The following is a 27,689-nucleotide window of genomic DNA, read 5'->3' on the forward strand; positions in this document are numbered from 1 at the left end:
ACTCTGAAGCATAAGCTGTTGCGTTAAGTTCTGATTCTCCAGAGACTCGGAGGGGACACAGACATGTCCGCACTCAAACAGTCACATGATAGAAACACAAGTTAAATACTATCAACATATCTTTAAATTAAACTGAAGATCACTACTCTTAAGTGCATGAAGTATTTTCCCCTCTACCTTCTTAAACGCATGTTACAGATCAAGAAGAATTGGCAAGGAGCTTCCTTGAGAACTCCCTGGGATTACATGCGAGGCTGCGAGGGAGCAATTATCAAGTCCCCATGTAGGGATGGTCTCTGAATGTCATTTCCTTAAGCTCAAGTCTGGATTTTGGATTCATCCAAAAGTGTGTGTGTGGGAGGGGGGGGGGGGCGGATGACCCTGTAAACGACATCTTTGAGACTGGTGCCATGCCTACGGTGACTTTGTGACAATCCAGGAGATTTCTTCGCTGATAGCCTTAACACTGCAGGCCTCGTGGGTGCCCAGTGTCTGATCCCTACTCCCTCTAGTTCATCTGTAGACCTGAAGGTCGCCTAGGGAACATGTAAACAAATCTGGGGGGCGGGGAATGCCTTGCTATATTTTCCCTGTGTCAGTGGAAAACCTCATAGGCTAAGAAGGCGGCTACCAGAAGGGCTACCCCAGTGTCAACAGAAGGGCTACCCCAGTGTCAACTCCTCACAGGCCTGTATTGTGCCAGTGCTGCTGAGAAGCCTGGGCAGTCCAGTCGCCTTTGCCTGGCTGTTGAGAAATGCTCCTACATGGTCTGACTACCTTACTCTTTGGATTGTTTTATTCCTGAAATATGGCAAACGCTGATCAGAGTCTTTGGCTTGTTACTGGAGGTGGGTCGGCGGCGAGGCCAGGCTCTTGTGCAGGTTGGGGTTCTGACTGTGTCTGTTCCTACTGCGGACAGATGAAAACATTGTGTTGCAGCCTGGCACTTTGCACTTATGCAGCTGGCGGAGGTGCACGGTCTTGTAGTGGGCTCTAAAGGTTCCTTTGTTGCTGTATATCTTTTGGCAGAGATGGCAGGTTATGGGCAAACCCGAGGGCAGAGTGGCAAGGCTCTGGTCGGCCTTCTCCATCAGGACGCAGATGGGGTACTCGTCCTCCCCAGAGACAAGGCCCTGCCCTTCACAGTGCCCATCACTGTCCTCCATGAGGGCAGTGCCCTCCTCGCTCACCCCGTCCGAGTCCCAGGAGGAGTGACTGCTGCTCTCGGACTTCATGCTTGAGGTAGTGCTCAAATCCAGGACGGTGCCCTCGCTAGGGGGGCCGGGGTTGTAGCTCTCCAGGCCGGCCCCGTGAACTTGAGATATAGGGTAAACCAGACCACCCATGCCACTTGTTCCCTTGAAGATGACAGATGTCTGCGATGCCTGTGGTGTGAAAGCCACGTCCTGATAGGCCTCCTTGGCCACATCCTGCAGAAGGTAAGCCGCACGAAAATGGTCCTCACTGCTTTCCATTGCTTCCTCAGTCAATACTTTCTGGTGGAGGTTGAGGTTCGAGCTGTGTCTGTAGGAGTGAACAGACAATTAAGAGATGAGGTGGTTGGGTTGTTTTAGAGCCATTATTCTGAGTAGAGAGACTCATCAGACACTAGGAAAAACCTGTGGTGTGCTGGGGGTCCCAGTGAGGGTTAGCATCCTGTGAGCTGTGCTACGTGGTCAGCAGCCACTAGACTGGCTGTGTGGCTACCTGTCAGAAACCAGCATTCCCCAGGAAAGCCAACAATCTGGGAACTTCAAATCTATAGCACCAGATTAACATGTAACTGCCTTTCTCTCAGCTGTAGAGGATGTCAAGATTACTTCAATTAGGACAGTTTAATGGGGACCCTAGAACCAGGGGAGCCTGGGAAGAGCATTAGTCACACGTGACAAGGAACTAAGCAGAACACTCTATTTCAATGAAATGAGTAAAGATTACCGTCTTGAAACCACATCTAATATGACCATCGAACACCTGACACACTGCCGCTGTCACGCACAGAAATGATAAGAGTTTGGGGTATGTCAAATGAAATACATTATTAAAACTAACATTCCCTGATTCCCTCTGCCCTGCTGCTGTGGTTAGTAAAACATTAAAGATTCCTAGTGTGCGTTCACATCATCTTTGTTGGATAGAACTGGTCTAGAGGAGGTTACATGTTTCACTCTGGCTAGGCACTGTGTGTGTGTGTCTGTGTGTGTGTGTGTGTGCGCGCGCGCGCGAATGTCTAGTGCAGGTTGTATTTGCAGCGTCTCATGATGAACCAGACAGGAGTTTTGCAAATGCAGCAGTGTGAACACACTGCCAATCTTGCACCCAGTGATTAACTCCTAACAGGCAGACGATGAGCTTCCATTATGACACATGCTGCTCACCCCCATGTTATCACGGATGTAACTTGAATAATCGATGCTGCTCCTGCTTAGGGGTCCTCTCTCCCACCCCCCACCTCCCCAGTAACTTCTGACAAGGGGAAACATCCCTTATACCAAAGGTACAGTCTTAAAAATAACAGAAGAATGACCCCAAATAAGAAAAACGTCTCCCCCAACATAGATCAGGATTATGCCAGAGTCAAGAAAACACACTCTCTATGTAAATTAAGAATTAAAATTTCCCTTCTAAATCTCTCAAGGTATAGATATGAGGGGGAGTTCATCTAATTACATAAAACGTATATGTTTTGTTATGCAGCTTGTTTTTTTTTTTTTAACCCCTCTATACACTTTTTGTGGACATAGTGAGAATTCTACTCCGAGATCACCCACTTTGCAAGCAGCTCTTCTCGGCTACAGCTCTGCCCTGTGATTATGTTAATGTTCCGCACTGAAGGGCTGGTCCGTGTCGGCAGAAAACCAGACAGCAGATGGACATATTAATTCCACTACATTCAAGCGTTTAAAAAAAGTCAGACATTTACCAGAACCAGGACCTGATGGTTCTACTACAATGTAAGTCTCTGGGTCTCATGTCAAGCTCCTGGGTATCCAGTGCCGACTAAGAGCCAACTCCTCCCTCCTTCTCAGGCCTCAGAGGGTTAGCCATCCCTCAGGTCATCCCCCATGCCCAGGAAATAGTATGAATCAAAGACTGTCTGTGCCTCTGGCCAGGCTTCCTTCTCCAAGGACTCTGAACTGTGTCCTTGCCTCATCTCATCTTCCCAGCTACTTCTAGCTCCCACACTGGCTCCTCCCTCTCGCTCCACTCTAGTTGAGATCAGCGACTCTCAAAGCATGGTCTGAACAAGCCTCGTCCTCGATGGCCTCGCAGTAGCTCCCAAAGGCGAGAGCTCAGAACTAACTATTAATTCAGGGGAGTCTTCCAGACTGTATATAATGTGTGATACTGCAACAGACTGAATGCAGAAGCAGATGTGAGAACCCAGCTGTTTTGTTTTGTTTTACTTAAACCAGGTTTTTGAGATCTGCAAAAATATAAAATAAAGCCATTTATCTCACTATTTTTGTTTTGGGAAAAAAAAGACTTTTCCCATTGAAGTGATATATTCACATATAATATGTGTATTCCTGTTTTAAAGAGGCATGTCATATTTTTCCAGTTTTACTTCCAATGAAGCAAACAATGACTGCTACAACCCAAACAGAGAAAAGCACTTGAAGGTCCTTAGCTGAGTCACATAAAAAATGTTATGGGACTAAAACATTTAATATTTGCTGGCATTGACGTATCCGTTCATGAGGGGGCCTTGGTTAATGTATCAAGGAGTCTAGTTAAGCACCCCCAATATGCCTCAAGTGGGAAGTTAGCTGCCTTAACAACAATGTAATGTTGTTAATGTCAACTTTTGCCTTAGCTGACGTGGTGGGCCTGGGCCTTACCTATAAAGTCCTACTTGAAATGGTGGGTTGTTTTTTTTTTTTTAACTATAGATTTTCAGATAGATGGGATTCTGTTACAGTTGAGACTTCTAAATACATATAGGTCACAACATAAGAAAACACCGACTGTATGAAAACCAAGTATCATATGGAGAGAACTGTCAACCTGTGTTATGATTTAGTAGACCCTGTGGACTACAACTGCCTCATCAACAGCACAGGTAATCTAACTGATACAACTACCTGTTCGTCTTAACAACAGCTTATTCATAAGCAAACCCTCCTCTTGGAGGACGAAGGAGAAGGACTGGTTCACTAATTAGGGTACCCTAGTGGTTTGGTTTAAACATCCTAGCAACAGAAACAGGAATTTTAACTAATATCTCCTGTGCTTTCTTCTCTTTATTAAAGACAATGAGAGTGTTCTTAGGAGCCCTAGCCAGGAATGTGTGTGGGAGGCTTTACATTTTCCCCCCCTCTTAACAAAGTAGGCGTTAACAATTTGGACCAAGTTAGTGGTGGTGCCGACCTGCCTCAAGTCAAGCTTGTTCGAACAAATGTAGCTTTCACGTTCTCTGAGCCACGTATCGCTCCGCACTCCGTCGGACAGCTGACCCTCTCACTGAACCTCTTAGATGACCTTTGCTGTCTCCTTCTTCCTTCCAGAGGCCGGGAGCAAGGTAGCCTAGATTGTGATTAGAGGCCCAAGTGCACAGAGAGAAGCACAGCGCTGCGCTCCAGGGTGGTAAGCGCGGACTCTGAGTCTAGCCTGCGTGGTGTAGGAAAACCCAGCACCTTTCAAACATGGATCTCGGCCCCTGAAAGGAGCTGCCAGTCACCTTCAGTGTGTGATGGGTTAACACTGCAAAGCGTCTCTAGTCAGGCAGTTCTTCCTTCTGCCAATGTTGCTGGGTCACCAGAAGCTGGAGAAAAGGTTCCATGTGGAGGAGTCTTCAGGCTAGTTTTGAGGAGTCACGTGACACTTCACGAGGCCGTTTCCTCCATCCTCGCCGGTTAGCCCTGCCATGGGCTACCGACCTGAGAACCAGCTTACTGCTCTTTATCCCACATACCTGGGGTCAGATGTGTTTTCAATTTGGAATCTCTTAGACTTTAGAAAGGTATAATGATACATGTGCTGAAATATATCACAGTATCTATTAACAAATTAATATCAACACATTAATTAGTGAGTCAGTAATACCAAAGCCAAGTAAACACTTCAAAAAGGTAATAGTAGAAATCTACCACAAAGAGCATTTTGTCTTTCCAGGTCATGTTTTTGTGGCTAAATGATTCTAGATTTCTGGAACTGAAAATTCAAGAGATTCCACAGAAAAACCACTACATTGTCGGGGATCTGGCTAGAAGTGTGAGCCCTCAGCTTCTACCCCTGACCCACCACAGCCAATTCTAGGGTCTGGACCCAGAAGGCTATTTTCTTGACCTCTCAGGTAATCTCGATGCATGCTAAGGTTTACGAGCTGCTTCTTAGAAGGGACAGTTGCCGACAGACCCCTTACCTGTCTCTGTTCCTTCGGGATAGGAAAGCGGCACCGCACCCCTCCACTGTGCACGCGTGTGACTCTTTGGCATGTGCGTTCCTATGGTGTGTCTTCATACTGCAAGCGTTTTTGAAGGTCTTCTTGCAGACGTCACACTGAAAGCGATTGTCTTCTGTCTGCCTCACTAGCGCACGCTCGCCCAGCTGTTCCAGCTCTTTGGACTCTTCCAGAAAGGGAAAAGCCATCCCCCTGGTGGACAAAGCACCGAAGAGTCCCCCAGCCAATAGGCGCTGCTGCAATTCCATGTAGTCAGGAAAAGGGATTTGGGCCGCCAGTCCAGGCGTGAAATGGCGCTCGTGGCCACCATCCTCCACCTCTCTTGGCATCGCTGAGGTCAATGCTACCTTGTGCTCAGCCTCCCTCTGTGTGTGTGTGGTCTGCTCAAGGGTTCTGCTGATAGCGCCATGAGGCTCCATGACAGATTCAAGATGGCAGGGCCTCTCTCCTTGCAGGGGAGGTTTCTCTAAGCTTAGCTGTGTAAGCTGCTCCTCAGGCACCCTGTCCGACTGAGGACTGCTGTCCTCTGGCTCCTCTTCACTGACTACCTGCAGGGGCACGTCATCGTCTGAGCTGAGACCATGTCTCTTCTCCTCGGCTATTTCCACGGCTTCTTTCTCTATTTTGATAGGCATACTAGACTTCCGGGATTTCTTCTTGGGAAGAGCATCAAATGGCGCTTCCGTGGAAACCAGCTGTTCTGGAATTGAAGAGGATAAGAGAGGGAGAGAAGGCAGCATGCCAGGTGTGTTTGCCAGCTCAGCAGGAGTGGCTGGACTGCGGTAGAAAGGAAAGACTGGCTGGACGGTCTTTAGGTTGGGGAAAAGCACACCATTCTGCCCAGTGCTTGAGAACGCTGGCTGGCCCTTGGCGTCCTCCACCGAGCCAGTGTAGCCTGGCAGGGGCCCACAGTCCGGAGACATCACCGTGAAGGCTGGGCGCTTGTAGGTCTCGGAGCTTGCCAGGTTCAGGCTGTTCCTGAGATCTTTGTCACGGTTGTTTCTGTTCATCGGCATGTGCAGGCGAGGGTTGGGGTTGGCGCTGTGTCGGTTCCGGCTCCTCAGGGAGCTGAACACCATGTTACACCCTTCGATGGTACATTTGTGCTTGATCTTCAGGTGCACGGCGTTGTAGTGGATCTTGAGAGTGCCTTTGTCATAGAACGTCTTCTCGCACGCGGTGCAGAACACCCGGCCCTTCTTAGCACTCACGCTGTTCCTCTCTGGCTTCACTTTGGCCTCGGGGGACAGCTGCGTCCTTTCGAGCTTAGCGGCAATGCTGTACGAGCCGGAGTCACTTAAGTGCGCACCGTCTTCCTTTTGGGCAACAACATCTGGGCAGCTCAGACACTGTTCTTTTTCAGCCTGAAATGGCGTGGAGGTTAAGAAGCTGCCGTCAGAGAAGGGCCCATGGAGCTCCTGTTTGGGGTCCTGGCTTTGGTCCTGAGCCTGCTCCAGCATGTACTGTTCAGGCAGGGACCCTATCAGAGCGGGAGGCAGCGGGTTGAAGAACTGGAAAGGCAACATGAAAGTCATATTGCTTATAAGGTTCTCGAAAGGGTGCGTGCCGCTGTGGTTCCCTCTGTCCACCTGGGTGGGGAGGCTGGCGCTCCTGTGGCTGCAGCTCTCGATGAAGGCCCTGATGTCGACGTTCGCCGTGGAGGGCGGTACGATGACACACTGCTCTTCTTTCTCTTGGATAGCCATGAGCTCGACTATGGACTTGGTCTCTCCAAAACGAAGGAACTGCTGCAAGGTCGCCACTTCCTCCTCACTGGTCATGATGCTCCAGTGATCCAACACCTTCCCTGCGGCATCCTAAACACAAAGCAGAATGTGAAAGGGTGTCCATTTCATGGCTGCTTTTTCTCTTCCCCCCGTGCAGTTGCCATTTCGTAGAACCTCCACCAGATTGTCACAGGGCCCCCTCGTGCGCATGTCAGGAAAGTGCTGTTGTGGATCAACGCGTGACTTGAGGGACTTATTCCCTGTTCACCCTAGTCCAGAACCTCTGTGCACATCATAGCCTACACAAATGTAGACGGCGGCCCTACCATTAGTCTACAAGGGCAGAGTGAAGGTACATTGCTCAAACCCAAGTCAGGGAAATTTGGTGCTTATTTTCCATCTTACTTCAAACCAGTTGGTTGTCGTATATGATTTTTGTCATATATGAGGCACAGTGATTTTCCTCACTAAAATAAAAATATGTACCATTTGAATGACAGTAGTATCTTCATCTAAGGAGTACAAATGGGGTAGTGAAGTCTGGATATAGCTCAAGCGTTCATTTCCTGCAAACTTAATCATCTCTTAAACACCTACCATCTAAACCCAAATGAGCGTGTATTGATCTACTGCCTGTGTTCGTAAAGCAGAGCTGTAATTACGCTGGAGTGTTGGAGATCTTTCAAACTCTAGCAAGGCCTAACTTTTCCCAAAACTACAATAAATATTTTATCACAGAACATGTATTCGATGGCCCACTGAGATTTTTCACAGGGCATGTGAGAGTTTTGAAGATGAGGAGGAATGTAGCATCATAAATATTTCATGCACCTGAGGTTCAAGGTAATTGATTCCATATTTTTAATCCTAACACTAGAAAGCAGGATTATTAGGATCATTAAATATTGAGCTATGTCATAACGCAGGAGCACGGTGCTGCTCTCGGGATGGCCATTTCTAGTCAGCGGAGGGCCCGGCACCAGAGGTGTGCACACGGGATTCCAGGGACAGATGACAGGGTTTAAAGACAAGGGTACCTATTTCCGGGTCTGCTCCACACTGGTGGAGTAACTGCCAAAGAGAGAGAGAGAGCATAAAGCACTCAGAGCCTTCTGGATTTTCAATTAGAAAACAAGGGTACACGGTTGTGGTGCTGCACACCTGTAATCCCAGCACTCAGGAGGCAGAGGCAGGTGGACATCTGTGAGCTTGATGCCAGTCTGCTCTCTCTATAGAGAGAGTTCGAGGCCAGCTGGGGCTACAGTGAGACCCTATCTGAAAGAGAGAAGGTGGGGGTAGAAAGGAAGGGAGGATAGTGTTGTCTCCATCATCATTACTAGACATGCATGTCCATTAGTGAGTGGGTGCTGTCAGCATTTGTTTTTAATGATACAGTCTACACAAAACTGAAGTTAACATTAGACTCGAAAATACATACATCTCCCAGTTTACTGAAAAAAAAATTCACTAAATTTTTCTAGTGTAGTGGCAAGAAACAGTGGTCTGTCATGTCAGGAAACATGTTATTTTTCTCAGAAAACACTTTGATGGTCTCTGACTATGAAATGTGAGGCTTTTACACCCATGACATGGATGTAAGAAAGGAAGTTAAACTGCACTGAAAACAGACGAGGGATAGAAGACTGGAACACTGAAGAAAGGAAGAGAATATGTCAGGAAGCTGAGGGAGGATTTTGGCGTTGGTAGCAAGAAGAGGAGACAGTGGGGGAGGAGTCAGGAGCAGGAGCGAGAGGGAGTGGGAGAGGGATGGAGGCGGGGAGAGGGTAGCTTATCCCCTGAACACAGCACAAGTGAGCTGAGCAAAGAAACTTAGCAGCGAAGTCGCAGAAGCTTTCCAGCAAACCTGTTTGCTGTGCTGTTCTGACACAAAGGGCCCTTTCTCGCCTCGCGCTCGCAGTAAAACCTGACACACAGAGCATCTCGGGTCAGTGGGTACTTCAGGCATGATACCTGTCACACGGGGGCAGCACCCAGAATGAAGCAAGTCGGTGTTCTGTGGGAAGTAGCTTAGCCTGGCGTTTCACAGGGACCTTGAGGAAAGTACAGGGCTCCTCCCAGAACACAAATCACGGCCTAAGTCCTTAGGAAATAAAAGTTCAGAGGGAAAGGTGGCCACAGTGACTGCCAGGGCACTGGCTTACCTCAGTTACATGGGCACTCTAGGAGAGGGACGGGGCCAAGCGCACTGTACCTGCAGCACATATCCACGGATGTAATCCTGGAGGGTCCAGTCCAAGGCGTGGAGGATCTGGAGAACCTCATCTTGCTTCAGCACGCTGAAGAGCCGGTCCAGGAGGATTTTCAGGCGAACAGGGATGGCCTGTGTCCCGTAGAGCATGAGGCTGCTAATATCGAACACCACATTGGACTGCACAATCTCCACTTGGCTTGTCGGGTACACAGGGGGAATCCTCAGCTTACTTAGAGCTGAAAATCAAGTGCAAAGGCATTTGGGAACTTTCTGATTTTAGGAGAAACATTGCATAGCAAGCCAGCGGGGGGCGCTATTCTTACTTATCTCTTCTGACAAGAATCCATAAAGGACTGCTATGCCCGATAGCTACAGGGCTTCACATTCTTCACAGAAACTTCTAAATAAAAACTAGAGACTTAAGATTTCTCTCTAGCCGGGTGTGGTGGCGCACGCCTTTAATCCCAGCAGAGGCAGGTGGATCACTGTGAGTTCAAGGCCAGCCTGGTCTACAATGTGAGTCTAGGACAGCCAAGGCTACACAGAGAAACCTTGTCTCGAAAACAAAACAAAACAAAACAACAACAACAAAAAAAAAGATTTTTTTCCTCTCTCTTTCTTGTGACATGCCTGAGAAGGAAAGTCTTCACAAACTGGGGGAGGGGCAAAGAAACGGGAGACACAAAAGCAGCAAGAACAGAGTCAGGAGAGGAAAGCAGGAGGGAGGGAGGAACGGGAGGATACAAGGGATGGGGTAACCATTGAGTTGTAATCTGAATAAATTAATAAAATTAAAATAAAAAGAATCAGGGTTTGAAGGTGAAGATGGGCTGGGAACTTCAGTGATGCCGGTCAAACGTCTAATCTGCTGCTTAGGGTGGGGCTTTCATAGCTAAAGCACTTATGTCCAGTCTGCTGAACACGAGGTTACCAGTCCCTGGGTGGGGTGGGGGGCTACTTACAAGAAATCATATAAGCTAAGGGAAGCTGGGCACACCACTCTCCATCAGTCCTTGCCACACTTCTGGCACTCAGTAGTTACAAGTGGCTCATGACTGTCAGATTTGGCAAACGCAAAAGCAGGATGTCCTGTTATAAATTTCAGCCACATCATGAATAAGGGGCACACTTATATCAGGACACACCGCAGCCAAAAACATATTAGAGACTAATTATGACCATGAAATGTGTCTACCACTGTCATAGAACAGCACTTGAAGCAGCAGTTCTGACAGATTTAGAATAAAGTTAATAAAATATTGTATAAATTAGTGGGATGTGGTGGCGCACACCTTTAATCCCAGCACTCAGGGAGGCAGAGGCAGGTGGATCGCTGTGAGCTTGAGGCCAGCCTGGTTTACAAAGTGAGTCCAGGATAGGCAAGGCCACACAGAGAAACCCTGTTTTGAAAAACTAAAAATAAATATATGAGTAAATGCTATTGTATAAGTTAAAATGTGATGAGATAACTTATGTAGCCTGTTACTCGGAACATACTAGAAACTTGCTATTTAGCTTAAGAGTCAGCAGCTGTCACCCTTTGCTATGAAATCAGTCCCTCTATAAATGTAAGTTATTGGGAAAGGCCACTATGGGACGAGAGGGGAGAAAAAAGTTACCATGAGCCACCCATCCATGCCTGCACTGCTCGCACTGACGGTGGTTAATTTTCCCAGGTTTGAAACTTTGGCAACTGCAGTTCAGAGTACAGCCGATAGCCTGCAAGAGAGAGCACACGCATGTATACAACATCAGCGCTATGTGTAGAATATGTCGCATTTATTAAACAAAATGATTTCCCTCGTTCATAAGCATTTGCTCGGTAATGGGTGCCTTGTGCCAGGCCAAGCGTGCATACTGTACCTTAGAAAGGAGGAGGGGGGCGTGAACTCTAACACAGATACTTTGCATATGATAATAAGTGGAACCTATAAGGATTTCTGAGAAAAGACTGTGGTCTTAAATCTTACTGCTATGAAGAAGAACACAAGATTGTATTTTTACCAAATTTCTAAGCTGAATAGTGCAGCAACTCTGAAAGATGTATAAAGACTAGTTTGGAAAAAGTGAAAGAAGTCTGTGAAGCAAGTGTGACCAATATATATATACATATACATGGAACATACATACATACATATGTGTGTGTGTGTTCCTTAGACCCTTAGGATATGCTAGAGGCTGAAATATTAACTAGATTTGAGAACACATAATGGCCGATTATGCTATGCGACTGTTAGAGACAGACACAGGTTGGGCAAAGTCTGCACTGATGCCTCAGTTGTATGCTATGGACCATGTCTTGCATGTGTGTATGTATGTGAATGTGTGGTGTATGCAATGTACAAAAAGTACAGTGGAAACAGAAAATAGAGATGCATGTGTCCAACGAAGTCCTTGTATTAAGACTGAGGAGACACATATATAAAATGGTGTGTGTGTCCATGTGCACATGTGGTGTTGTGTTGTACATTTGTGTATGCATGCATGTGTGGACCGGAGAGTGATGCCAGGCCCAGGTGTCTTTCTCAGTTAACCTCCACCTTGTTATTTGAGTCAGGGTGTCCTAGCAAGCCTGAAGTCCACCAACTCAGCCGGACTAGATGACCAGTGAGCTCCAGAGATTTCTTCTGTCTCCATGCCCACTTTGCCCTGCCCTATTCCTGGGGTTACACATAAGTTAACATGGGTGCAGTGGCTCTGAACTCAGCTCCTCATGCTTGTGTGGCAAATACTTTACCAGCCCAGCTTGTCAGTTTCTCACAAGATAGAGGCCTGAAGGATGTAATCTGTCACTATAACAAATAAACAAACAAACAAACAAACAAACCCCTTTAAAGGAGCTCAGCCAGTGAGGTTCCACCTCAGACAGTGTGTATGTGTGTGTGTGTATGTGTGTGTGTGTGTGTGTGTGTGTGTGTGTGTGTGTGTGTATTAAACAATAAAGTATGCTTCTGGGTGAAATTTGTGTGGCTCAAGGAGAATGTGGGCCTTGAACCTCTAGTCTGCCAGTCAAGGGACTGTGAGGCATAGCATGGAGGTCAGGAAAGGTAGAATCTGGCCAAAGAGCTGGGAAATTCACTTCAAGGAGTATGTAACCAGTCTCCCCCCCCCCCACCAAATCAGCTGCTTGTGGTGCTATAAAATGCACAGCTACTTTGGAATAGTCTGTCAGCCTCTTTAAAAGTCAAGCACAGAGTTACTGTATGACCCAGAAATTCCACTCCCAGGTATATAGCCAAGAGAATGAAAAAGAAATGTCCATCCAAAAACCATCTCCACGATTGTTCATAGCAGTATCCCCCACAACAGTGAAAGTGGAAACAATCTCAATAGCCACCAACAGATGAATAAGCAAGATGTGGTCTACCCATACAATGGCGTGTCTGTGTTCTCACAAAGGGACAGAGAATGGATAGATGCTGCAAATGGGTGAAGAAGTCAGGCACAAAAGTCACGTGGTCATATGGTTCCATTGATATGAAACGCCAGGAGGAGGCCAATTCATAGAGGCAGAAAGTTGATTAGTGACCATGGGGAGTGGAACAGATGAGAAGACACTGTGAAAGAGAAGTTGCAGAGTATTCTTAGGGGTTACATAGAGGAATACCTTGCTTTGTTGTATGTTCATTTATTGAGCTTGTAAATACTGCAGTTTTTTAAAAAATTAGTTTATTCAGATTATATCTCAATTGTTATCCCCCCACTTGTATCCTCCCATTCCTCCCTCCCTCCTTCTTTAAATATTGCACTTTTTACAAACTAAAAATTTGTGACAATCCTGTGTTGTCTATTAGCAGCATTTTCCAATAGCTCAAAAGTTATGTATTTTAAGGCAATAAATTACGTTTCAATTAAGGTATGTATGCTTTAAGAACATAACTGTTATTTTACATTTAGAAGATTATAGTATAAACGTAACTTTCATATGCACAAGGAAACTAAAAACAATTGTATGTTTTGCTGTATGTTTGTGGAACTGAGCACCATCTCACCGAGAGGTGCCTGTAGTAGCTGTTTAACTTTTGGAGGAGCTGGTGGCTTGGCTCTCATTTCCTTGATGACTGATGGCTTAGCAACTTTTCTACACTTCCTAGCTATTTGTGTATCTTCTCTGGAGACACATCTGTTAGGTGCTTTTGACTATTTCTTTTTAAATAAGATTGTCTTTTTGGTATTGTGCTGTATGAGTTCTTTTATTTTCTAGACGAAAGTCTGTTGCCAGATAAACTATTTGAAGTATGCTCTCCCATCTTTTCTTGTTCTTGCTGGTATCTTCTGACACACAGAAGTTTCAGATTTTGAGCAGGTTTTAAGGTGATAAAGCATCCTAAAAATTACATGGTAATAATGACCGTACAGCTCCGTGCACAGATATAATAGCAGCCAGCAAGCTGTATAACTTTAGAAGGATTTATGGTGTGTGAAGCATAACACAACAGAATGTTACTTAAAAATGGTGGCCCTGGGGCTGGAGAGATGGCTCAGTAGTTAAGAGCCACCTGCTCTTCCAGAGGTCCTGAGTTCAATTCTCAGCAACCACATGGTGGCTCACAACCATCTATAAGGTGATCTGATGCCCTCTTCTGCAGATAAAGCACTCATACGCAATAAATAAAATAAATAAATCTTTTTAAAAAATGGTGGCCCTGCTTACACACAGATGACATTTCCCAGGATTTGGCTGCCTCCTACTGTTTCTTTGACTAAGACGGCCTGAGCAGAGTTGCAAACAGGAGTTTTCAGGTGATGGAACAGCTGCTCACCGCAGAGGGCATCACCAGTCTGTTCCAGAGGCTAGCCCCAAATGAGAAGCACAAGAAAGAGATTTTTATGGGTTTTTATGTTTTTTTTCTTTTCTTTTAATGTTTTAAATTTTGGCAAGGTCACACACTCTGATACAGTGGTTCTCACCCTCCCTCATGCTGCGACTCCTTAACACAGCTCCTCACGTTGTGGTGACCCCCAACCACACAATTATGTTCATTGCTACTCCATAACTATGATTTTGCTATTGTTACAAGTCATAATGTAAATATCTGACAGACAGGATATTTGATATGCCAGCCGTGTGAAAGGGCCACGCAAACCTCAAAGGGGCTGTGACCCACAGATTGAGAACCACCGATTTAATACAATGCGCCTTAGTGTGGTTACAGCTCCATCCTACTTAATAAAACATTCTAATGATATAAATTAGTTTACCTCCTAAGAGTTCCTGCTTGTATATGTACATGAAAATACATTAAACGGATGGACATATGCATCTATACAGCTATACCTTACTCAGGGTGAGCTGCCTTGAATGGAAACTTAGCAACCTAGGTAAACAATGATTTGATTTGCATCGCATACCATCAAAGCAAGGGTTTACCAGTGCGCTGTTAGCTAGGTTTGATTTGGGGAACTTAGGCTATGTTGTCCAGCATCTCACATGTGGCTGCAGCCCAGTGAACAGCAGCTGACCAACAAAGTAATCATTTGTTTATTGCTACATGCTAACACAACACTAAGTTATATAAAACAAGTCATTCACAACCTAGATTTAATAAATAGTGCTTAAAAGAAAAATATTTTTAAAGGAAGAACACTTCCTTTACCTATGTTTGTTGACACGCCATTCCCTCTTTTAGAGAAAGTTAAGGCTAGGCGTGGTGACACACGCCTTTCATCCCAGAAATCAGTAGGCAAAGGCAGGCAGGTCTCTGTGAGTTCAAGGCCAGACCGGTCTACATTAGTGAGTTCAGACTAGCCAAGGTCACTCAGGGAGAAGTTGTCTTTAAAAAAAAAAGTGGTTATGGACATCTACAGGTGAACTTAACATTTCATTTATTTTGAAAACTAACTCTGTTTTAAGAGAAAGAGATGTCTTTGAGTACACACTTGCTCCAATCCCTAAAGACTGCTCAAAAGACTGATGCAAAGTCCCTGGAAATACCGTATTTAGAAGAATAAAGCCACACAGAACAATTCCAAGCCTGCTTCACTGCCTGCGACTGAAGCTTATCTATTTCACCACCCCACTTGTATCTCCCGACTTTGGACAACTGACACTTCTGGTGCATAGATCTCTGTGGCTGTCCTGTATATTTGTCAGTGACAGTGGCCCTGGCCTCTGCCCCACCATATGTCCATTAAACTCTAGACGTTTCCAAAGGCCCTTAGGACCTATGTCATCTCAGGTTGAGACCACTGACCCATATTTGAGGACAACTTAACAATGGTACCCACAATCCCCATGCATATAAGTGTGATTTATGAGAAACTTTCACATGGCTGCACATGAAGCTATTTGAATACGGCTTAATAACGCTTGTTAAGTGTCTATGAAAATAAATGTAAGAGGAATTATGTATGAACTAGCAGAACCTAATTAGAATATTGGAGAAAACTTTGAATGTAAGACCACTAGATTTTTCTCTCACATCTCAGAATTCTACAATGTCAAATTATAGCATCTTTAGCTAAGGATAAATTTTTTTAAAACCTTCTCATGTAAAATCAAGCTAAAAATTTCTAATTACAAGATGAAAGTCCTCATGTAAATCAAAGTGGAAAACTTGAAATTGACATATTTTCCTTTGGGTCCCTAATACTTACTCCATTCTCCAGAAACAAAGCAGGCATTTCCAGTAATCCAAACTCAACAAGACATGATTATCACTTATGAGGCTCTTGTTTTAATTGGATGATTTCTACAGTTGTTATTAGGTACTTTGATGAGCTACAAATCAGAATTCAAAATTCTGGATCACTGTCTTATAACCATCATTTGCTCATTCACTCATAGGTAGTATGTGACACATTTGGTCATTTGTTGTCTTGGGATGGGGGATGGACGGCCTGGATTTTAGGTAGCTTGGTGGATTTGTTTAATCTCCCAGACACCACTGTTCTACCTTTAGCTTGCTTTTGCTAGAAGGGCTGAGTACCCATCCCAGGCACAGCCCTGGACAGTAGAGGCCTGTCATGGGATTTGAATTGACCCCAATAATAAGAACCATCCAATGGTAGCGCATTCCTTTAATCCCAGCATTTGGGAGGCAGAGGCAGGTGGATAGCTGTGAGTTTGAGGCCAGCCTGGTCTACAAAGTGACTCTAGGACAGCCAAGGCTACACAGAGAAGCCCTGTCTCGAAAAACCAAAACCAAAACCAAATAAAAATAACCCCACCACCACCACAACAAAAAAACCATTCAATGCTATTGTTATCTCTACAATATGTATATATTTTCATATTCTATTTTTCATAGTTTTAAAGAGGGTAAATAAGAGAACTTTGGGGGTCTCCTTTTTTTGTCACATTGACCTTTTGGAAGGTCACATGTCATCCAACAGAGGCAAGAGTTGCACTTCATCTGGCCATGCAATTTTGTTGGCTCAAGGCATTAAGTCTGTACTGTCTCACACTCTAGCTGCATGTGGCTACGGAGACTTAATTAAATAGAATAGCATTTAAATTCAAGTCCTTGGTCACATCAATCATACTTTAGTGCTTGGGAATCTACCTGTAGCTACTAACAACAACAATAACAACAACAACAACAACAACAACAAACAATAGAGAGTAGTAATACAAAGTGTTTCCGTCATTACAGAAAGCAATGGGGCAGTGCTAGCATGTGACACTTTTTGGTCATGGGGATTGGGGGGAAGGATGGCCTGGATTTTAGGAAGACTATTCAGGGAACAGTCTGCCTTAAAATGTCATCATTTGGTGCTAACTGCAGTGGCACCTAATCTCACACACTTATCTACAAGAACAAGAGGCTAAAGTTCCACACAGAAAAGAAGCTTCATTCAGCGTTTTTTGACTATTGAGGCTAAGGTGTAGGACAAGGCTGCCGAGGCCCATGTCTTCAAGGAGTTTAAAATCTCGGAAGAGGTAAACAATGAAAAGACGTGAGTGCTGGGCAAGAGCTGAGCAGAACTGTGCTAAGCATGTATCTGCTGGCCTGCAGGGCACTGAGAAGAGAAGTCCCCTTCTCCCAGGGCCCCAGAAGATGTACAAGCCAAGTTCCAGGAGCATGGAGAGGGTAGAGAGAGCATTTTATAGGGAGAGCTCAGCATATGCAAAGGCCATAAGATGTAAGAGAGACTGGTGAGTTCAGGGGAGAGAAAGGTGGCCAGTGGGGCCAAACAGAGTGAAGTCAAGATAGAAAATAAGTCAGATGGGAAACTATAGGGCCTTGTGGGGGCAGGCCAGGAGTCTGGACTTCGTTCTAACAGTGAGTCTCCTGTTGTTATGAAGAGAACTCTGGCTACACAGCTAAACTTTCCTCACCCCTCATTGAGCACCTTCACTAGGTGTAATAGAATCTAGCATTTTCCCCATCCTCTGTCATACTTCTGGCTCAGTCTTCAGCTCATGTGCTGGCACCTTTGACTATACACCAGGCTGCCAGGCTCTTTGCGATCCTCAGGTCAGGTAGCCATATTAGTGGATACGTAGGTGAGAGTTGGAGAGACCAGTTAGACATAAAGTCTGTCCACGCTTCTTGCTACCACGTCCACCTAGGTCCTCAGGTCCCCTGTCTCTGGTGGCTTGACTCTTCATGTTCCTAAAAGCTTCTCCACAGTTAATCATTTCAGAAGATGACGAACAGTTCTAACACCCACAGACTAGCAGCAAGTCTCAGGCTTGGTAACCCTGCCCCCCTATATTTCCTGAGAGGAGGGGCGAATGACCGGAAGAATCAGCGAAAGTTTTACTGTGTGCAATGATTATAGATGCCCATCTAGTTTATTTATTTTTATTGCACACAGGCACGCAGGCCACAGCACACACATGGAGGTCAGAGGACAATCTGTGTAAGTTCCCTCTCTCCTATGCAGGCTGACCTCAGGCCATTAGGCTTGGTGGCCAGTACCTTCATGCACTGAGCCATCTTGCTGTCCTATAGTTCCAAGTTATACAGGAGACTAAGGCAGGAGGATGAGAGGTTCAAGGCTTGCCAGTGCTTCAAAGTGAGCTTGAGGCCAGCGGGGGCAACTCAGCGAAGGCCCATCTCCAGCTGAAAACTCAACAGAGGGCTGGGGCTCGGTGGCAGAGTGCTCGCTCAATGTGTGGGGGCCTCAGGTTCAACCCCCTAGTACTAAAAATAAGGAAAGGGGGAATTGTAATTTCCTTGCTCTCACTGATGGACAGGCAACCAAGCACTGGCTCATGGTGGGCAGTAGAATTTCCTGGGTAAAGCACTACAGGAAGTCCCTCATACATGGGAAATGGATGAACACTGATTTCCTTTGTCCTTCCTCCATCCTAGAACAAAACCGTGATGGCGAGAACTCAGAGAGAGTTCTGTGACCGTTTAGGCAACCTGGAGGCACATCGAAAGGATGGCTGGGAATAAACAATGGCAGCTGTCATCTTGGTGCCTTTTACCAGTAGCCAAATGCGTTTCCCAGTTTGCACACTTACCTATTTTCTCATTGGCTATCCAAAGGGCCACCAAATCAAATCAAATCAAACCAAAACAAACCCAACCCACCCAGAAAATGGCTCACTAGGAGAGATGGTGGAGACTAAGTTTGGAGTCTGTGGTCCTATGTAAATGGTGGAATCTTAAGGTGCTGCCAGATCTCCAGTGGTAAAAATCATTAAGCTCTCAACCTGAAATCAAAGGACCCCAGGCTGCCAAACCACAACTCACCTACAAGTCACTAGGCTTTGGGACAGAAAGGCTTCAGGCTTTTCCAGCTTGTATTTTTAAACAGTGACTATAGATAACTGCTATTAGTGTGCTCGAGCCCTGGAAATTATCACTGTACATCAAAAGCTGCCAATCAGAAGAGATTTTAAAGCTGCTAGGATGCCCTGGGCTGTGAGCGGGAGGCTTCATTTCTCTCTGCCTGCGGTGAAATCCTCCTTCTCCTCCTCCTGGGGCTGCACAGCTGGCTCTCCTGGTTCTGAAAACCAAACTACTCAGAGCTGGGAGCTAACACTTTGGTTCTATGATTCTTATTTTTCTGATCAGATTTGGTTTTGGTTCCTGCTTCCTCCCTCACTTTTCACTGCCTTTCTTTCTTTCTTTCTTTCTTTCTTTCTTTCTTTCTATGTTCTCCACCAATGTTCTCATATACGAAGCCCCACAGAGGCGCAACTAGGATTCTGAAAATACTATCGTCACTTGTCAGCTGGACAGTTAGGAACGGGGAGGAGCCATGGAGGTTATCTTGTGTGAGGCAGCTTACCTGGCTGGCAGCACTGAGCAGAAGATCATCTGACAAGCACACAGAAGCTCACCTCACCAGCACATTGCACCATCACCTCACACAGCTGCAGCTGGAACCACAGAGAGCCTCCTGGGATGCAAATATGAGTGACTCCCATGGTCAGCTATGGGCAGGGGCACGTGGCTTCTCTGGGAAAAGTCACACAGGTAGGGCAGTCAAGACCAGCAGTGATAGGGCTGAAGAGAAGGCTCAGTGGTTCAGAATGCTGCCTGCTCCTCCAGAGGACCCAGGTTCAATTCCTAGCACCCACATGGCAGCTCACAGCTGTCTCTACCTGCAGCTGACACCCTCACCCAGACATACATGCAGGCAAAACAGCAATGTACATAAAATAAATTTTTAAAAATGGCAGTGAATATGCTTACATCATTCACAGGTGAAAGCCCAAGGCTTTGAAATGTACTCAAAACAAATGCAAAAAGTCACTGGCCGCCTTTAGAGAATACTGGGAAACAAACAATTTGTTTTGAAAACCAGTAAACAAGAGAAAGAATGAAATGTGTGTTCTTTCCTATATATACAACTTGTGTTTCAGGGAAACCAAGCCATTGATGAGACAGGTTCTCTTAGAATATGAGTCAAACCAAGGAAGAACTAATTTCACAGTTTCTACTTTAAAAAAAGAAAGGACAACAGCATCCCCACGGGGCCCTGAATAGAAAATCCATCCCACTGCACATTTCGTCCTCTTGTCAAAACATCTAAACCCGTGGCTGACCAACATTCTTCACCAACGCTGAGTTTGGAATATACAGGAGACAGAAGTATATTTAAGCGCCATTGCAAGAAACTCTTTGTCAGAACTAAGCCTAGCACGCTAAAGATGGCTGACTTGGCATTTTCAACAGATAATGGCAAGGTTAAAAAAAAAAAAAAAAGACTATGAACCTGGAAATTAAGAGAGACAGATGGTATACACATTTGTATTCTAATTTGAACAAACAAACAGTAATATAAAGTTTATAAGACAGTCTAGGAAGTTTGAACATTGCCTGGAAACTTAATGACATTAAGGAGTTATGATAATTAACTATTATTATTTTTTGGTGTTCAGGCTTGAACCTAAGGCCCTGCACATGCTAAGCATGTACTCCATCACTAATCCACACCTCTAAGTTATTTTAAGGTGACTTATGGTATACTGGTTTTATTTCTAAACAAGGGAACTTTTATATTTTACAGCAACATATTAAAATTTTGTAATGAAATAAATTGTATGAAAGCTAGGATTTCCTTTAAGGTAACCTGAGGTTTCTAGTGGTAGAGAATAGGAAATGCAGATGAAGCCAGTTAACTCTTGAAGTCCCAAACACAGATCAACTAATTTCATCACACTATTTTTGTTGTTGTTGTTGTTTTGTTTTGTTTTTCGAGACAGGGTTTCTCTGTGTAGCCCTGGCTGTCCTGGACTAACTTTGTAGACCAGCCTGGCCTCAAACTCACCTGCCTCTGCCTCTCGAGTGTCATTACACTATTATAATTGTTTATTTAAATTTTTCTATAATAAAAAATGAGAAAGTAAACTATGTCAAGACTCCGATTCCCTCCAAATTTCTACTTGTATGAATTGAGAGATGGAGAATCACACTGTGCAGGGAGGCCACATGATTCTTCCTCCGGGAGAAAGCAGACATGTTGTCTGTGCACAAGCAACATCCTGGGTTGTTGTGATGGGTCCAGGAGCCCGGGCCACAAAACACAGGTTTCTGTCTGGCCAGTGAAAGCCAATCTTGAGAAGCAACGTAAGACTGGTAGGTCTTATTAGGGTTCTGAACAACAGGAGACACTGTTTTCAGAGGCAGGATTGAAGATCATGTTTGAAGGAGGGGACCTGGGGACCCTCGGGCCACAGTGTTGGCGATGTGGAAATGATACTGAAGGAGAGCTGACAAGAGTGAGGCACCTCACCACAAGTTAGGGATTAAGAGAGAAGCCGAGGCAATGAGGACACGGAGATGGTGGGCCTACAGAGGACGGGTCAGGGAGCCGGAGCCCCTGCAGGGGACGGATGCTGGGCTCAGTCTACCTGTGAACAAGAAGCACGCAGGACACCTCTGTAATGTTCTCTTGGTGCTTAGTTCAAAGAGGATAATGGGAAAAATGCTTGTTCTTTTGATGTTTATAAATCAAAGCCTAAATCCTATGCCAAAACAATTTGACACCTGCACCTTTTTTTCCCTTAATATTATTAGTTTTGAAATCTGAAAATGTGAAAAATAGTAGAAAATATACAAACATCTTAGAAGTCAAACTGAGTATTTCCTTAAAAAAAAAAAAAGCTTTAAAATGCATGGAAATATAAGTGACAAGGGGATTTTTCCCCCTTATAATCTACGTGTAGAAGAACTCAGGCGGCCTCTCCATTGACCTTTGATAAGGAAAGCTAAAAAGACATCAGTAACACAGAATCAGCTTTGGAAAGTGGGGGAATAAAACAAAAACACTTTGAAACTTTAGTTAAGGTAGTTAAGTACTTAACACAGATTTGTTACTAATGATGATGTAAAAGCCAAGTGTGGACATGTCTAGATAAAACCATCTTAGGGATTCAAAGAGAACTAGAAACCGGCTTTCTGACAAGCTAAAAATCAATCTCAGTTATTTATGTCATTGTAAACGCCACCTTACGATTCAGCATAATGCATCATGAGATGCTACAGTTGGAGGTATGAACTGTCATAATTCCAGAAATACTCAGAGCGGGCTATGGAATGGTGACAGTGTTTCTGGAGGCTGGGACAGAGATGAAACATGGGTTTCCATGTTCTAGTACATGAAAGGACCACATGACCTTCAGGAAGGGACAAACGAATCAGTATAATAAACAGGAAGAAAACTTAAAAAGCCTCAATTAAGAGTTCACCTGAGGTAACCATTTCCCTTCTGGTAGATCTGGTCCAACCTAACCTTCACATTGTATTTCCGTAACCCCTCTCATCCTTTGCATTAGTGGGGAGAAATGATGATTCCTGCTAAGCGAAGAGTCCTTTCATGATTGGGTAGGGTGATTTATAATAAACAGTCCATGTGTGCACAAGGACCGACCGACCGAGATAGCTTTTTTCATCGGTTACTATATGTGTCTGAGGATGCCCCAAACTGGACTCTGGAAAATCAGGGCTGCTTTCTGTCTTTTAGCCTTTGGCTAAAATAATCATGCGTGTCTGTGTGGAGGAGGGGTGTGTGTGTGCCACACTGCAATCTTGGAAACTCCAGAAAGAGGGAGAAACGACTTCAAAGGATGATGAGATAAGCGAAAAAAGTTTTCTGCTAGAAACCAGCTAAAAGGGGAGGGGGACCCCAAAACTTCCTCATTATCTTTAAAAAGGCTCTCTCTCTCAAAAAAAAAAAGTAACGAACAGTAAACAAACAAATGAAAGACCTGTAGTAAAGTGCTCACCATAAGGGAAAGTACAAAAAGAACGCGCCAACTTCCTAAACCTTGGTCTTACACAGCAAAATCAGAAGAGTCTGGTTCTGAGAACCTGGCTAGTACCACATTTCTAGTGTCTTTCTAACTAGGCTGTTAGAACCCAAAGTAACTACTACTACAGCACTCTAAGTGACATCTGTAGAGGAGAAAATTTCACCCTGGGGTGAAGCACACTCCTCCTGCAAGTAATTTACATTGCAGGCCTTCGGGGCAACTCCTTTTAATGGCCACCACCGTCAAACTAACTTCCAGAGCCATATACAGAAGCTCAAAGACATTTCTGGCCCCTCAGCTTACAGTTTCATTTTACTAACAAACCCAACTTTTAAAATGTTCCCTCAGTTACACTTACTTATAGGCATCCAGGAGCGACAAGTGTGTGCTCAAGAGACAACTATTTGTTCGACAGGAGACCTAGATGGCTTTTCTCACCATAGGGCCAGCCAGGTCTTCTTTCCAAGCTGATGATCTGAGGTCTAAAATGTGCCTATGGGCCTGGGATACAGGCCTAACTTCTTCAAGGGGAAAAGTCATAAAAAACCAAACCACCTTCTGCATACCTAAGTTTCTAAAGCAATGACTTTCTGTGGGTTAAGATTTTTTTTTTTTTATGTGAACTACAACCCAGGCACACAGATCACTGGTGCATGTCCTATGAGACACTTGCGGGCAGATTATCCAAACTAGTAACCATTTTCTCTCTGATGGACGGAGCCCCCATGAAACCCTTACCAGTCTGCATGGGTGGAGACGATAGTACAAATTAAATTATGCAGCTGTCTGAACCCAGTTTGAGGTCTCAAACTATGAGGAGCTCATCTGCTGAGTGCAGATTCCATCTTAGTGTCCGAACACTCAACTACAACAGAGCACGGTCAATAACTGAGTGGAGACAGAATAGTTTCTATAAAACTAAAGTTTGTGAATTCACTAGGTAATAAACGAAACCATGATTCACATCATATTTTTAACTGTCTGAAAGTATGCTAAAAAGAAATTAAAATTTCTCACAGGAAGAAGGGCAACTGTCTCTTTCTATTTTAAAGCAAAACTAAAATCCAGCACAAATTGTAACACTTGTGCAAAATTTCACTTTGATGCATGCAATTTCAATAAAGGCATAATAATATGCAGCAGCAAATTTGGGAAGGGACAAATGAGAAAGTTGTAGGTTTCACTACTCAGCGAAAATTTTAATACACAAATATCAATTGTAAGCTCAGCCTCTGCTAAATTTGAAAAGGTCCCATAAAATCTAATGGCATATTGAAGACAATAACCAAGGAAGAAAAGGACCCCAACAGAAAAGAGAGAGAGATTTGCCAAAATGTTGTTTTTCAGTTCCCTTACACCGTCACAACAAAATCTTGTTGCTTTAATAAGAATCGTCTACTTTTTAAAGTGTCGATACATCTGTTCTGTGTTTCTATGCAGTAACACGTGTACACACACACACACACACACACACACACACACACACACACACACACACACACACACTCTGACAGGGATTCCCAGGACACCAGCGGGGCCTCTTCCAAGCCCCTTAAGTGTTAACAGCAGAGGCCTGGCTGGACCAGGCGTCTGGCCCGATTTAAATGCCCTCATCTTCAGAGGTCTGCGGTGAGCCTAGCCATAAAACTAGGGGACATTACCGAAGCCCGGAGTGTCTGATCTTTCCCCTGAAACACACACAACTTCACTCATACAATTAAGACTGCTAGTTGGCATTCCATTTAACTGTCAAACTCAGGCCGGTGGCAGCCCCACAGCCACAAAGAGAAGCCTTAAACGAGAAGAACATGTTTCTACACCGCATTTGAGAAAGTTTGGCTCCGAGCTATGCACTGATTGATATCAGATCTCTCTCATTCGCTTCTCCAATCTTGTCACATCTGGCTGACAAATCCCCAGGAGCTTATCCAAAGTCAGGCAGCGGCCGGCCGGTAGGGTTAAAGGGGGTCCCTGGGGAAGCAGCGCCAGGGGACAGCGGATGCTGGGGTATTCTAGGCTGGAACCCTGCTGCCAAGGGGACAGTCGCTGCTCCTGGCAGTCCCCCGGCCACTAAGCACCCCACCACTGCATTGCCAGGGTCTTTTCCTGTCACCCTTTGGTAGACCATCCCCAAAGAGACTGGACCTTGGCTCTGGCTTCCCTGTCAGCGTACGAATGAACTCCTCCAAGTCCCTGCGCCCCAGGAAGCCACGAACACCTCACTGTTTCACGGCGCGACAAGCCAGCCGGAATGCCGGCAAACCACCTCAGTGTGGTTTATCTACCAGCGTCCTCTTTAGATACGTCTAAGTTGACGATTTGAGGCGCTTTGGTCTTTTGTCTCTTCCCTTAAAAAAAAAAACAACAAAAACAAAAACAAACAAGTATTTGTCCCGCAGGGAATCGGCGTCCCCTCCACGCCCCTCGGCCTTCTCCGCGACTCTCCTCCCGGAAAGACCAGAGGTCACGGCTTGAAATACCAGACAGATGCCCACAGCGGTTCAATGGGGGTGCAGAGGTGTAAGGGGAAACAGGGTGCCGCTCACAGGTCACCTCTCTGTGACTTGGGCGCAAGCTGAGGGACCACAGTTTGGTCTCCCGGGACGCCCACGGCCCGGGCAAGCAGGTGGCCCTCGTCAGGCGGCCTCGCGCCCATCGCCCGCGCCACCGCTCACCTCAGCCATCCTGCGGCCGCTGCAGAGCCGACCTTCCCGGCGCCCGTCCTCTGCCTGGGCCGCTCCGCGTCCGCCCCGGCTCGGCGACCGCTGCATCCACGCTCCAGCCGTCTGGGGGCCCTTGCGCAGGAGAAGTGGGCGGCTCCCCGCTGCGCCCGGTGGCCCCGCCAGCCCTTGCGCCCCTCGTGCGCCCTCGCGTCGCCCCCGCGCCCTGGGGTGGGGGGAGCCGCCCCCTCTGCTCGCCCCGCCCCGCCCCGCGCCCCTGCTCCGGCCGCCGAGGGGCTGCGGGCGACTCTCCGCCAAAGGCAGCACTAAGTTGCCGCAGCTGAGGCCAGGCCGCGGCCCCGGCGCACAGCGGAGACCTCGCCGGCCGCGGACGCGGAGGTGTCTGCCCCCGCCGGGCTTGAAGGCACTTGTTGAGAAAGAGACAGACGTGTCGGTGTTTGCCTCTCCCCGGCGAGGGCGAAACGCTCTCTGAAGTTCCCTGGCTCTGCTCTTTGGGGCTGGTGCTGCCTCCCTCGCCTCCCCCGGAGGCGCCTCGGGTCCCAGTGAGGACCAGGCGGAAGGCTGCACCGCCCCCGCCCCACCGGGAACTTTATTTCCACAGATGTGGGGACTTGTGTCGGGTCGTGGAGGCTTGATTGGGAACTCAAACACCCCGGTCCCTTGTGTGCCTGGTGTTAAAGTCCCGGTGTTACCGCTTTCCTGGGACAGGTGACTTTGCTCTCTGAGTCTCGGTTGGAAAGTGGGATTAGACTTTCGCCTCTTACTGGATTCTAATGAGAGAACGAAATGAAGCTTACTGGATAAACCAAACAGGACCTACTTCGTCCCTGTGAGCAGACTGGGAGGGGCCCCGCCAGGAGAACCTACTTTCCGGGGCCTGAGGACAAAGAATCCTTTAGACCTGAAAGCAGGCGGAGATGGTCCACAGCTGGTGTGAGACAGAACTAGGCTTTTCAATAGCTCTTGGGCAGGGCAGACCCAGAACTTGAAGCCTGTTTGGCTTTGGGGGTCTGTCCTTTTTAGAACCTAGACTTGGAGAGGCACATCCTGTATCCTCGCCTCCCAATTTGTTGCACCTGCTTTCCATGCTGGTGGGAGACCTTGAAAAGCGAACACAGCCCTACACACAGTCTGAGATGAAGGGACAATGAAGGAGTCGCAAACATACAGATGAGAGGGTGCCTGTTGCCTCGGAAGGCACGTGCTGACAACAGGTTTCATGGGGGCGGGGCGTGGAGAGAACAGGACACCTGAGGGAAAAACCGTGTGGGTGTCTGTGCTTCAAGGGCATCTGGAGACTGGACCCCCATACTCGGTATTTTGGCTAGATAGCTGTACTGGGTCTAGTGGTACCCTTCCTTGCAGGCATGACGCTGCCTGGCCTCACATGATGAGGATTGGCCCGTGGGGGCAAATTCATATTGTCACATGGTTAACTTCATTATGAAGCCTTATTTTTATTTATGGCCAAGCTAAACTGGTTGGTTGCCTTTATTTCTCTGCTCCTCCCCAAATCACTACAGTCTGCCACACCACAACGTTTTAGATCTTTCTTCTCCTCCTCCTCCTCCTCCTCTTCCTCTTCCTCCTCCCTTCCTTCCCGTCCTTCCTTGCTATTGTTTCTAAGTGCTTTCTTCCAAGAGGAGTGTGGCCCAGGTCAGAAGCCCTCCCTGACCCACCAGGCCTCCACACCACATATTTCTGCACCCTTCCTTCTCTTCCTCCTCTCTAAGCACCCGTTGCTGCCTCCCTTATGGCTATTGCAGTCCGAAGCCTAGTTTTGTTTCATTGTCTTCATTTCTTGGAGGTTGCACAGCTCAACGGAGACTGTGCAAAGAGTTGCAGTAGCAGACAGGGCCCTTGTTTTGAAGTTGGAGTGACTGGGCTTGGTCTTAGCAACTGGAAAGTGGTGGAAGAAGCCAGCCAGTTTGGTCTCCCTTTCTTATCTATAAAAGCAGATCTGAACCCACATCTAAATTCAGGTTGGCAAGCTAAATAAAACAGT

General features: G+C 46.2%; 1 protein-coding gene across 2 annotated transcripts; it reads right to left on the reverse strand.

Moving 5' to 3' along the window:
- Positions 1-685: 685 nt before the first annotated feature.
- On the reverse strand, positions 686-27,444 carry BNC1 (basonuclin zinc finger protein 1). 2 transcript variants are annotated; one of them, XM_084756326.1, is made up of 5 exons: positions 25,679-27,444; positions 10,963-11,062; positions 9,344-9,579; positions 5,366-7,221; positions 686-1,524 (listed from the first exon to the last, which is right to left on the reverse strand). In XM_084756326.1, the coding sequence occupies exons 1-5, from the start codon at positions 25,772-25,774 to the stop codon at positions 840-842; spliced, it is 2,973 nt and encodes a 990-aa protein (XP_084612452.1). In that variant the 5' UTR covers positions 25,775-27,444; the 3' UTR covers positions 686-839. The 2 variants fall into 2 exon arrangements, with proteins under 2 accessions (XP_084612452.1, XP_084612453.1); XM_084756327.1 differs by lacking the exon at positions 25,679-27,444 and adding an exon at positions 24,751-24,846.
- Between the last annotated feature and the right edge of the window lie 245 nt (positions 27,445-27,689).

Source organism: Acomys minous, assembly GCF_964271855.1.
Source record: "Acomys minous genome assembly, chromosome: 2".
In the NCBI taxonomy this organism is placed as follows: Eukaryota; Metazoa; Chordata; class Mammalia; order Rodentia; family Muridae; genus Acomys; species Acomys minous.